The 13412-nt window shown below is 49.0% G+C and overlaps 1 protein-coding gene across 2 annotated transcripts in view; it reads left to right on the top strand.

Annotated features, from left to right (window-relative positions):
- The window catches only part of LOC120398917 (TBC1 domain family member 20-like), a 35049-nt gene that overhangs the window by 17686 nt on the left and 3951 nt on the right, over positions 1-13412 (top strand). For both annotated transcript variants that reach the window (XM_039526664.1, XM_039526665.1), the window contains 3 exons: positions 11473-11574; positions 12109-12250; positions 12997-13181. In XM_039526664.1, coding sequence (XP_039382598.1) covers positions 11473-11574; positions 12109-12250; positions 12997-13181 — 429 coding nt within the window. The remainder of the gene's footprint in view (positions 1-11472; positions 11575-12108; positions 12251-12996; positions 13182-13412) is intronic.

Below are 13412 nucleotides of genomic sequence, written 5' to 3'. Positions count from 1 at the left end.
CACATTTATCTCCAGACCTATTCTGCCCCCAACAGTCTTCTATTCACTGAACTTTTTGAAATTTTGCACTTTTAGAGAGAGGTAAGGGATTGATTCTGTGTACACAACTTTGCAGAGGGACCATAGGGTTAGGTAATAATTGGAGCTATACCAATCTCCTAGAGCTGGAAGGGACCTTGAAAGGTCATTGAGTCCAGCCCCCTGGCCTTCACTAGGCAGGACCAATTTTTGCCCCAGATCCCTAAGTGGACCTCCTTAAGGATTGAACTCACAACCTTGGGTTTAGCAGGCCAATGCTCAAACCACTGAGCTATCCCTGAGCTCTCAGGTTGAGGTCTGTTATTTATTTATTAATTTAAAAACATTTTTGCTGTTAACAAGCATGTTATCTCGGGAGACACAAATTCACAGTTTGAGAACTGCAACACTAAGCATCTCTGTTGGTCTCTTCTAGATTGAGCGCTGAGTCCCATTGGGTAGATAGAAAGATTAACCTAAATAATCTACACAGAAACCCCTGGAACCCCACAAGATTGGGTCCCTAATCCATGAACTATTGGAACTCATTTACAAAACTTTTCGTAAACATGACATGAATACACTGTCTCATACTGTAGAATTAGAATTTATAATCCCTATTCCATGATGAGATATCATTGAGCTCTAATGTTTTAATTAAACAATCTTTAGATATGTGTTTTCCTCAAAAAGCATTTTATCAAAAAACCCGATTTAAATAAAAAAAATCTGATTTTTTTTTTTGAAATCATTGATTTTTCTCCACCCTGATTATAAGGGCTGGGTGCTGTGCGGGGGGAGTGGGCTAAGGTAAAACTAGTGAACTGGGGCACGCTGTTCCTTGGGGGCAGAGGATCTGGGATTTCTGGGGATAGCCAGTGTCGGGGGCTGGATATCACAGGGGAGTGATTCAAAGGGACTCAGGGACTGCAGTGCACCTATTGTTAACTTGCAAGGCGAAGAAATGGTTGCGTGAGGGAGCTGACACCCAGCTGTTGTGGGTAGGGCTGCCTTCTACTAGAGGCAGGGGGTAATAATCCTGGGTACCCCGGGCAGCGTCACAGCCTCACATGACACTCGCTGGTGAATTAGACTGTACGTACCAGTCTGTAACCCCAGGGAACCCCTGCCAGTTGGCACTAAGGTGTCACACCTGGATCACACCTCCCCTCATACGCTGGGGCAGTACGGGGAGGCACTGGCTGACCTGTAGGCGTCAGTTCAGAACCCTCTTGCCTGGATGGGTCGGTGGCTGCTGTGCTTTCTTTACCTTTAATATGTGCGGTTTCCATGTTGTATTCTTAGGGCAGTTTGTCGGTACCTTTTGTCCTGTGTAGCCATCTCAAGGGAGTGTCTGTTAGGACCCTGAATTCTCTGTTAAATAGCCAAGGCCTTAGCTGCTTAATGGCCCATGGTCTGGATTGCACCCCACAGCGTGACAAATAGTGGGTTGTGCCACTACCTGCCCTGTAGCTCTGGGTGCCTTAAATGCTCTGCTGCTGTGGCTCTCAGCCAGCAGCCAAGCATGCAGTACCCGAGTGTCTGCCTGCTGTGCGGCCCTGGACCAGCACTCGGACGCCAGCAGCCTGCCTACGACACAGCAGCCCCACCCCGGCTTCCATCAGTCTTGTTACTTGCAGAGGTGACCCCAGCTCACCCCTGAATTTTCCCAAAGCCACGTGCTCTGCAAGGTCCAGCCCTCTCCTGGAACACTCAGAAACAGTAAGGGTCATTGTCTCCTTTAAAGAGACAAAGACACATCCCAGCTTCTTAACCTCCCTGGGGTAAACACATCCTTCCCGTCAAGCACAGCACTGAGCTGGCTTAGTGTAACATAAACCAAGTTCAGACAAAAAGGACGTGGATGAAGTGATACAAAGTAGGAGGAGTAAAGTTAGACGGGGTTACAAACAAACAAAGATAAAAATACGCTTTCTAATGGCTAAGATCTAACTTAGCAAGCTACAGCCTCGGGTCCAGGTAGATTTCCTGCCAATCTGTTTCTTTGCATTTGATTAACAAATCTCTGAAAGGTGGCTCTGGCATTAATTAATCCAAAAGGTAACATTTTGAACTCAAAAAGTCCCCGATCAGTAATGAAGGCAGATTTGTTTTCTGCACTTTGCTGTCTAATGGGATTTGCCAATATCCTCTCTTTAGGTGTGGAGTGCTCAGATCTTTTGTCTGGCCCAGAGTGGTTAACGTGCTGTCAGTTCTGGGCACAGGGTGTGTGTCAGGAGCTGTGATGGTGTTAAACTTTCTCTGATCAACCCAAAACCTTGTGGTCCAGCCTTTCTGGGAGCCATAATAACTGGAGAAGCCCAGGAACTGTTTGACCCCTTAATTATCCCCATTTCCAGCATCCCTTTTATCACCTTAGGAATTTGCTCCTGCATCTTTCCTGTGGTCCGATATGCTCTGCTGGGAGCAGGTTGTGGCTCCACAGTGTTAATCTTACAGACCATTTTACGAGTCAGTTCTGGCCTATTGGAAAATCCCTGGGGGTGACTCTGCAACATACTCAGAACCTCTGTCTTTTCAGCTGAGCTTAGTGCTTCAGATAACCCAGTGCTCTCTAGTGAGTTGTTGTTGTGGCATGCCGCCATCAAATCAATGAGGAGCGCTCGGAGAAGTCTCCTCTGCACAACATATCATGTTTACAATGGCTTCCTGACTCTGATGTGCTTTTAACCTGTTCACATGCACGGTCTGTGAAGCCGCCTTGCTGAGGGGGCCTTCTTGTATATTGTAAATAACATTGTTATCCCTTTCTACAAACTCAGAAGGCCAGTCCCATGAGTTCTGTGTTTTGTACCTTTTTATAGGGAGCGTGACAATGGCAGAGCAGGGGCCAGCTCACGTCAAGGTCCCCATGTCTCCAGTGATCAGACACATACGTGGCTGGAACCAGGCTGGGTCGTCTGTGTGTTAGTATTGTTCAGATGGGTATTAGAATTGTAAGACTGTGCTTAGACTGTATGCAATGCTTGTGAATTGCTGCCGGCATTAATCTCACTTCTAACGTCTGTACCCACTGTCGTAAGGGAATATTTGAGGGTGTGAGCCTCTGTGGCTGTAAATCACCAGGCAGGAGAGAGACATTAACTAGTGTGAAATGCTGGTCTCCAACAGCAGGTGTTCTGTCCTGCCCATCAAGGAGGGCCCATCGACACCAGACGGACTAGGGTGGAACATTAAAGGGGACAAAAGACTGTTATTGACTGTTCCCCTCCCCCCATGAAGATGAGTCATTCAAGTGGATTCCTCCCATCAGCTGAGTTCACAGCTCAGAACAGAAGTGGGGAAGGGGTTAAAACCCCCTAACGAGGAGGAACTGTATCTTTATGCTGCTTGGACTCTAGGGGCAAGAATTACTAGGCATAAGCAAAAGATCCCCAGTGCTTATCCTGGTTTAGCCCTAAAGGACGTATAAAGCTTATCAGAGAAGCTTCTATTACTTTTTGTAGTTCATTTGTGTGTGTATCTATGGTTACCTGCTTTAACCTCGCCAAGAACTCTCCTGTTTCCTTTCCCATGTAATGGAGCTTTCGACAGCTTGTTATAGGGCTGGCTACAAGCGGGGCTTTGGTGTGAGAGCTGAAGCACAGGGGCCCGGGGGTGAGGACGGGGCCTTTGGGACAGGGCGTAACCTGACTGTTGCTGTATCCTTGGGGGAAGGGCCCGGCTATCGCACAGGTGGCAGGACAGAGGGGGGCGCCCACGGGCCTGTCTGTGACTCCCCGGTTAGGCTGTCGTGCGGGCTGAGGAGCTCACACCTGGTAACCGGTGGGTGAAATCGAACACAGAACTCACAGCCAATGTGGGGCTGGTGCTGGGTTCCAGGCACTCTGCCCTGAGGCTGGCACTGACGCCCTGGAGTCACAGCAGGCAGGTTGCCACTGGCGTAGTCGGCAGGAGTGACACACAGGTTGTTATTTTAACTGAGGTTTACACTTTGAGCCCCGGTAAAATAGTTTTAAGTGATTCTCTGGTGGAGAGGCTGGGACCAGTTTTACTAATTTCTATTTGTTTATTTCGAGCAAGGACAATAGAACAAAGGAAAGCGTGAAGATGACTAAACAGTAGCAAAGAAGCAGGTGCTGAGCTCCCCAAGAAGCAGTGAGCGGAGCTGTCAGCACAGGGAGCTCTGTCAGCAGCCGCTCAGACACAATCAGAGCCAGTGGCCATGCCGCATTCATGTGCCATAAGGCAGGCTGGGGTGCCTGCACCAAACTGGGGACCAAAGGGGGTCCCTCGTTCTACAAGGCATGCAAGAGACCAAGCGGCTAGTTCCCCAGGGGAATAATGGCAAGAGCTGGGGAGGTGGGAGTGGAAGAGGCTACTCGTGGGGGAGAGGTGGATGACGCTGGAGGCCTGTGCGAGGAGGCTGAGGTGCAGCAGCAGAAGCTTGCTGACCAGAACACATGCAGGCATCTCAAACAGAAGAGGCGGGACAAGTCACGCCCATAGGACCCAGGAGGAAGGACATATGAGGGTGGCTGATCAGGGGATAGCAGATGTCCAGATGTGGATAGATGGACCCCACCACTCTGCCTGTAGCCTGAGGCATGACGGACATTAAAGGTCATTCTGGGATTCTGACTGGGGGCATGTGGGATGTGGCTTTTCTGCATGTGTTAGTTCCTGTAATGATGTAACGGTGGAGCCTGAGGGCTTGGGCACACGCCTGCCATAGCCAGATTCAGTGGTCGAGGGGTAAGCCCTCACCAGGGAACCTGAGTCGGTGTGGAGTATGACTCTGGCACAGCTAGGAAAGCTGTAGGCCAGAACTCCACTGGAACAGGGAAACTGAGGCATGGCTGAAAGGTGCTGAGTGTGGAGAGACACTGGCACAGCGAGGATTGCTGTGGGCCAGAGTTCTGCTGGGAGCAGGGCAGCCTGGTAAGAGGTCTGGTTTCACAACTTAGAGGGTGACACTTTACTGTTCTGGGTGAGGGAAACTGAGGCATGGCTAGATGGTGCTGTGGGCCAGGATCTGCTAGGAGTGGTGGGACTCTGTCACAGCTAGGGAATAGCGCTCTGCTGAGAGCAGGGAAGACTGCTGGGAGTGGTGAGTCTCTGACACAATTAGGAGAGCTGTGGCCCAGAACTCCCCTGAGAGCAGGGCAGACTCAGCGTGGTCAGAGAACTGAGTAAACACCTTGGGGGTGACAGAACTCTTTACTGGCCTGGGTGACAAGCAACCACTGGGGGAAGTAGGAATGTTGAGGAGGGGGGAAGTTGCCCTTTAATCTATGGGTTGAGGGTGGTGATTTCAGATGTAATTAAACTACTGAGGTGTTGGTGAATGGTGGGTTCTAACCTGCTGCCTCCAGGTCAGCCAGTGGCTAACCCCCCTGCAGGTTTGTAAGAGGGAGGTGTGACCGAAAGTACCTCCACATTCATACCCTACCTGCTATTGCAACAGTCTTTGTACAAAATAGGCCTTGGGAGGCATCATCTGAAAAGTGATAACTCTCTGGTCGGTAATGTTCTTGTGTGGTGTATGTCTGTGGTGGGTATTGAGAGCTATGGAAATACGCTAGAATGATCACTTGGGTTTAATCCAGGCATGCTGGGGGAGTTGGGAAACAGGTCTGCCCTAAAGGGAATTTGTTTTCCCTACCTGCGAGTTACTTCTGAAGTACTTTGAAAGACAACGAAAATGTATTTACATATTTCATAAACAGACCTATCAAGCAGCTACGGGTGGAGGCAAACCTCAGGCTAACAAGTGAGAGAGAAGACAGCATGGTCTACAGCCAGCAAGAGGGAGAAGTGGGTCTGGGTTGTACTTCTCAAGAACCCACTGCTAAGGTTTACGGGTTTATAAAGATGGGGACGGGCTGAACCTCAAGTGATAAGCAGTTGGATCGGCTGATTGTATACGACGTTACTGAGTTATTAAAGGGTATGGAGTGAGGTCTTTTCAGAAAGCCCCTGACACACTGGTGATGGATCTCACTGTGAAATGTCTGTATTAACACTCTGTAAGGAATGATGGGGACTCATTGTTATTAGGCTGTACAGTCTGCCCAGGCAGGAGGGAACGTCGCCGCTATCTACCGGTCTCCTATGTAAATTCAGCATGGTGGAATCAGAAACAATGGACGCCCCATTGTCATAGAACCTGTGCAGGGGACGGGAAGCCCCCAGGAAGGGAAGAACAGCATGAGCTCATCCTGCCTCTTGAAACAAGTTCACTGACCTTTGGAAGATACAAGCAAGGACAGAAGCCATCTTTGGCATCTGTCACTGGACAGACACAAGGGAATGGAGCTCTTGCAAGCTGAGGACGGGTCCTTCAGCCAAGGCGGGTGGAGATTGAAGTCTCTGGAACTGAATGTAGGTGAGAAACCTGCTTAGACAAAGATCTTTCACCTAGGGAGGCGAGGGAAGCCAGCCCCTTGTACCTTTGTGGGAGGTCCTGACTGAGGGAAAGTCAGCTGTGGCTGGGAGGAAGAAAGACTGGTGAGAGAAACCATCGTGAATAAAGCCAGCATCTTGCTAGATTGTTTTAGACTTTGAGATGCATGTTGTCATTTTTATTTTCTTCTGACCCTTCCTAACTTTATTCCTTTCACATGACATCAATTAATGTAGGTCCTATTGTTAATAAACTTGTCTTGAGTTCACGCTAAAGCAGCTCAGTGCTGGGTTTGCAGGGGAGGGTGTATTCCCCCCAGTTAAGCTGATAAGCTGGGATGTGGTTTTGTCTCTTTACAGGAGCAGTGACTCTTATCATTTCTCTGCACTGTCCAGAAGCGGCTGGACGTGGTTTGGGGGAAATTCGGGACTGGGATCATCGTGCTGGTTGTAACCAAGGCTGCTGGAAGCCAGACTGTGGCTGGGGTGTTGCTGACAGGCTGCTGGGCCAGAGACACTCGGGATGTGACCTGCATGTTGGCAGGCTGGCTGGGAGCATCCCGGGCTGGGAGCTACAGCAGCAAAGCATTGGGAGGCACCCCGGGTTGCAGGGCTAATGGTGACTGGTCTGGATTGCACCCTGACCCGACAGCTGTCCCAGCGGCGTAGTTTGGCAGGATTTACACAAGAGTTGCTATAACTGTGGTTTACACTTGAAGCAGTGGGGAAATAGTTTTTAGTGATGCTCAGGGGAAGAGGCTAGGAACAGCCAGAGAGGTTACAGTGTGAGGCCTTCATGGATATTGTAAATACCATCGTTAACCCTTTCCACAGCCTCAAAAGGCCCCGCCCCTGAGTTCTGCATTTGGGGCCTTTTTCTAGGGAGTAACTCCAGGACCGAGTCGCCCATGTCACATGGTGACTTGCAGGCGTTGTAGTCACGCCAAGCTTCCTGAGCAGGCTGGTTCTCAGGAGGTTTTGATGAATCGTTCTATCAGACTCTTCAGATTCTTCCTAAACTTCTGTACGTCTTCAGCCACCAGCTCCCCCTCTGCCTCAGTCTCACCCTCCCAGGAGTCTTTCATGTGATCTAGGGGACCTCTGGCCTTTCTCCCACCCAGGAGATCACATGGGGCAAACCTCGCAGACTCTCGGGGTACCTCCCGGTAAGCGAATAACAGAGAGGTAACAGGACATCCCTGTCGCTTGCCCTCCTTTATACATTCCCAGCATAGATCTGAGGGTCACATTGAACCTTTCAACTGAACCATGTGTCTCTGGATAATATAGGGCAGATCTCAGCTATTTTGCCCCACACATCTTCCATAACTCACTAAATAGCTGGAACATGAAATTTGACCCATCATCTGACAGGGTTGATTTGATTTAAATTATGATTTAAATCACTAGTCAGACTTGATTTAATCATGGATTTCTACATAAACGTGTATTCTTGTTGGTTGTTCTATCCTTAACACACATTCTTCACAGAGACAGATGTAGGTTTCATTTTTAGAAAATACACACTATACATTTTTAAAGTGACTTATTTTGAAAACTTTTCAGATTAGTTTTACAGCTATATCAGAAAATGAATGATTGGTTATTTCGTTTACCAAAGGTAATTGAAGCAGATATTTATGAAGTCATTGGGAGGTGAACTATCTCCAGTTCAACAGGTTAATCATTAATATTTGGAGGATTTCCTTGCCATGCTGTATTAGGAGGAGAACATCACCAGACATTTAAATTGTTTTATTTTACTAAAACAACAACGTTATGTGTTCTGGATTTTTTTCTTCAACAGCAAACACATAATAGTTAAATGAAATACTTAAAAAAAAAAACCACCCTAAAATTCAATTGACTATGTCAGCCAGGTCAACATGAGAAACTTAAAATATTGGCTTCTGCAGCTGACTCAGTCGTCTTCACCTTCATTTTCCTGTTTGTTCATAATCTGGAAAAGAAAAACAAGCTTTCCTGCTTTTTCTGGTCCCAAACGATTTCTCAGTTTGGAATGAATTAGTGCAAAGGAAGAAAATATTCGTTCTACACCAGCAGAAGAAGCTACTGCTGTTAAAAGTGAGATGATCACGTCAACAGTCCAGGTGCTTAAGTGACTTCCACCGGTACATCATCAGCAGCAAACATGTATTTCTTGAATGGTTCACCCTTAGCTCTGAAGTTTATTATAGTTGGCATTATGGAGGGATGATTGCTGGATGTCCATGTCATAGCCAACTCCTCTTCTTCACCAGTTAAGGTTTGACCCTGGTACTGAGTATTGAGAATATTTGCAGAAAATGAGCTGGAGATAGTGCTTCTCCCATTCAGTTTTTTTTTTATTGCTTGTAATTTAACTCTGTCATTGTATATTTCTCTTTTTAAGATCTCACTCAGTTCCTTCCAGATTTCAACAGTGTCAGCAATAAAACAGCGATTTCCCTGCATTTTGTTCAAGGCTACAGAAATAGGCTTCAGGGTACTCGGCATGTGTTCAATGTTTCTCTTAAGCCCAATCTTGAGAACTTTGGCTGTGACAGTGCCATCTGTTTTTTCACGTTTTTGTTCACAAACTGTCATCGGATTAGGCCACTTCTTGATATAGTGCTTAGAACAGTCCACTACCGAGTTCCATCGCATGGCTTTTGGGAGAGTTAGCTCGGTTCCTCTCACTTTTTTCAGAGCAGCTGCTGCAAAGTGGTTGTTGTAGAAGTATTTTGCAATTTCAACATTAGCCTTGATTTCTGGAACACTGATTTCTTTGGCTAGGAGGTGCATCAAATGAGCAGTGCTTGAGACTCTCTTCACTCTCTTCTAATAATTTCTTCTCATCTTGGATACATTTGCAGCATTGTCTGTGACCAAGCTGCGTACTAGAGATTTGAATTTTTTTTCACAGTTTGTTATAGCTTTTACTGCTGGCTCGTTAGCACTGACCCCCCACTTGCTGAGGCTACTCCCATCTTTTCATGTGCTGTGTATTTATACCTCCCTACTGTATTTTCCACTGCATGCATCTGATGAAGTGCGTTTTAGCCCACAAAAACTTATGCCCAAATGAATTTGTTAGTCTCTAAAGTGCCACAAGGACTCCTCCGTTGTTTCTGCTGTGTGTGCATTTCCTGCTGTATCAGTTGTTTTGGTAAGGAAGACATTCCCTTCATCTGTCCTATGGACTAATTCATTCCAAACAGGTCCAGACTAACACGGCTACCCCTCTGATACCTTCATCTGTTGTCACACAAGCACATACAACAGGATCATTGGGGACATTTCTCCACCCATCAAGACTCAGGTTAACAATTTTACCCTCTAGACCTTTTGCACACTGCTCAGTTTCTCTTTCATACACTTTATCCAGCAATTTGCCTGCGACATCTGCTCTGTTGGGTGGACTGTGTCCTGGTCTTAATGACTGAACCATGTTAAGGAAGTGTCCATTCTCAGTCATACGGAAAGGAGAGTTTGTTGCATAAAGAAAGTGGGCAATTTTTTCATCCATTACCTCTTTTTGTAACCTGCTGGTTCTTATCACAAACGTATCCTTGGTTGTTTCTGGATGATGGAGATCTTTTTTCCCTTTTGCTACAGGTGATATATATTGTGGCTTTGTGACATACATGATGTGACTGAAACACTCTCATTGGCAGATAACTCTGAAACTATAGAAAATAATGGTGATGTTGAAGGTGGATAGTCTTCAGAATCCTGTACGTTGAAGATGGATTCTCTGAAAGAAAATAAGTCAATGCAGTTATTTAATTATTATTACCATACTGCTCATGTAGTATTCCTCATTGCATTCACTGCCACTCAGTGCTACTTTAAAGGTGAAATTGTAAAAGGAAGATCTGACTATTTCAGCTCTTTATTTTTTATCACAACTGTATTTTTTGCTCAAACATGAGAATTCAAGACTAGTCCAGAAGGAAGACGAGCAGTCCTTAAGAAAAAAGTATGAAATGAAAAAGTTTACCAACCTGAAGATCCTGCATTTCATTATCTTCAACGCAGCTTCCTCCTGAGAAGGAAAACGTCTCATGATGTTGTTTCATTTGGGCAACCAGGCCTTGCATTTCTTTGTTCCACTGTTTGCATTTTGCACGCATGCCTGTCTTACCCACAGGTAGAGGATCTTCATTAAAATATTCCCAAACTGGGTCTCTTTTACAGCCTGCTGCCAGCATAGGTTTTCCCTTCTAGTGAGAGGATGGTCTGGTAGATCTCAAATCAATGAAGGCTACACTCAGAAAGACCTCAAGACTTCTGGAATATGCTGCTCAAACCGTTTCACTTTTGTTTCTACTGCCCGTCCCTCCCTTCTCACTTTTATCTCCAGATTTCTTCTCCTGGTCCAGATCTATTCCGCCCCCAACAATCTTCTAGTCATTGAACTTTTGAAACTTTGCACTTTTAGAGAGAGGTAAGGGATTGACTCCGTGTACACAAATTTGCAGAGGGACAATAGGGTTGAGGTCTGTTATTTCTCACATCTATGTATTTATTTTAAAACATTTTTGCTGTTAACAAGAATGTTACCTCTGGAGACACAAATTCACAGTCTGAGAACTGCAAAGTTAAGCATCTCTGATGGTATCTTCTAGACTGAGCACTGAGTCCCATTGGGTAGATAGAAAGATTAACCTAAATAATCGATACAGAAGCCCCTGGAACCCCACAAGATTGGGTCCCTAATCCATGAACTACTGGAATTTATTTACAAAAATTTTCTTAAACATGACCTGAATATATTGTCTCATGCTATAGAATTAGAATTTATAATCCCTATACACGGCTACCTCTCTGAAACCCGATTCCATGAGGAGATAGTTTTAATTAAGATACATTATAGCTCAAAGATATCTTTAGGGTTTTTTCTTCAAAAAAAATTATCAAAAAAAATCCAATTTTTAAATAAAAACATTAAATCATTGACTTTTACCCACCCTGCCTGTAACACAACACGGCGGGGGGGAGGCTCCTGGTCCCAGCAGGCACTGGCTGAGAGTGCGGTAATCACGCCTGTCGGTGCTCCTTGTGACTCGCTGGGGACACCCTCCTCTAACCTCTCCCCGTCCGCAGGGACTTCATGGACCCCACGATGGACAGCACCAAGCACATTCTGAACTATCTCATGCCCATCCTGCAGCGGGAGAGCCTCCGCCTCCATGACTTCATGCTGAGGTACCAGGCGCGGTCCTGGGCTGGGGGCGGGCGGGGGATGTGTGCCATGCAACGCTGCCTCCTTCCTGGGCCCAGCTGCTCCATGACTGACCTGCCCAGAGCCCCCCCCGCACCCCCGCCCCAAGATGGGCCCAGGATGGAAATAATTGGGTTGGGCCCTGCAGGTTGGGAGGCAACAACAGAGCTGGTTGGATGAGCGGGAGGACCCTGGGGCTGCAGGAGCAGGGGGCTGTGGGGCAGGATTTGGGGCTGGGGTTGGGGCTGTGGGTTGGGATTGGGGATGGGGAACTGTGTGGTGGGGTTGGGGCGTGGGGCTGGGGGTAGTGGTTGGGGATGGGGTGGGGCTGCAGGTTGGGGCGGGGCTGTGGGTCAGGGTTAGGGGTTGGGGCTGTGGGTTGGGATTGGGAACTGTGTGGTGGGGTTGGGGGGCGCGGGGCTGCGGGTGGTGGTTGGGGGGGAGGGCTGTGGGGGGCAGGTATTGGCAGGATGGAGACAGGCAGCACCTGAGCAGGACCCTCTCTCCTGTGTCTGCAGAGCGGAGGTGGGGACGATCTTTGCCCTGAGCTGGCTCATCACGTGGTACGGCCACGTCCTCACTAGCTTCCCCCACATCCTGCGCCTCTACGACTTCTTCCTGGCCTCGCACCCGCTCATGCCTGTCTACTTCGCTGCCATGGTACGTCCCACTGGTGTCCTCAGCCCAGCGCCCTGCGGAGCCCTGCCCCCAGCCCCACCCTGCCCGGGGAGCAAGGGGAGCGAGCCCTGGCCCCTTGCACCCCGCTTCCGTGGGGGGCTTAGCAGAGGAAGGTGACTGGCCGCCAGCCTCCCTCCATCGCCTCCGAAGGCAGAAGGGCCCATTGTGATCACCCAACCCGACGTCCCTCGAACACAGGCCAGTGAGCACAGCTCTGTCCCCTGGCCCATCTCACAAACTCAGCCCACTGGGACGGCTCAGTAGCTGGACGGGAGAGCTCGGAGTTGCTGCAGGGCGGGGGTGGGTGACTCGGAGCGGGAGGCAGCCCTGAGCCCAGTGCCCCGGTGCCTCTAGTCCTGGCCATTGATGAGCCTCTGGCAGTTTTAGTCAGTCGAGTCCCAACCCAGCTCCCAGGAGGGTGACTGTGGTTCCCAGCTCCCCTGCAACTTCACTTGGTCATGGGGTTCTCTTACTGCCTGTCTCAAGCTGCTGGGTGCTGTCCCTGTTCACTGTTAAACAGCTGCTGTGCTCCACCCCAGAGCTGGCTGTTTTTCAGGGGTGCGGTAAGGTGATGGGCCATGAACCATGTGACGGGGGCATGGCCGGGGCGGTACACGGAGAGCCCTTGTCGGGGCTGGGGGATGTGGGTTATTGCAAAGGCTCCAGCCCCGTGGCAGTGCTGGGAAGCCGCACGTGTCCCATGTGACAATGACGCGCTCTCCCTGCAGATCGTCCTGCACCGGGAGGAGGAGGTGCTGGCGTGTGACTGCGACATGCCCAGCGTCCACCAGCTTCTGTCCCAAATCCCCCAGGACCTTCCGTACGAGCGCCTCATCTCCCGGGCCCTCCAGCTCTTCCAGCGTCACCCGCATGCCGAGCTGGCAAAGCAGGCGGCTCTGCAGCACCACAAGAGGTGAGGGAGGACAGGGTTGCGGGGGGAGGGGGAGGTGAATTGCGTCCGGGTGTGCACCCGGCTCCCAGTGCTCTCCCAGGCGCGGGGTTGCCCGGGACCCTGGCAGGAATGTCTGGTTAAAGGTGCAACTCTTCCCTTCCCTGGCTCATGTAGCTGCTGCAGGGCTGGCTGGCTGCCCCACTGCCAGGGTTCCCAAACTCCCTATCGATTCCCCTCTGCCCCTGGAGCAGC

Source organism: Mauremys reevesii, linkage group 2, assembly GCF_016161935.1.
Source record: "Mauremys reevesii isolate NIE-2019 linkage group 2, ASM1616193v1, whole genome shotgun sequence".
In the NCBI taxonomy this organism is placed as follows: domain Eukaryota; kingdom Metazoa; phylum Chordata; order Testudines; family Geoemydidae; genus Mauremys; species Mauremys reevesii.
This window is presented reverse-complemented; position numbering and strand designations above follow the sequence as displayed.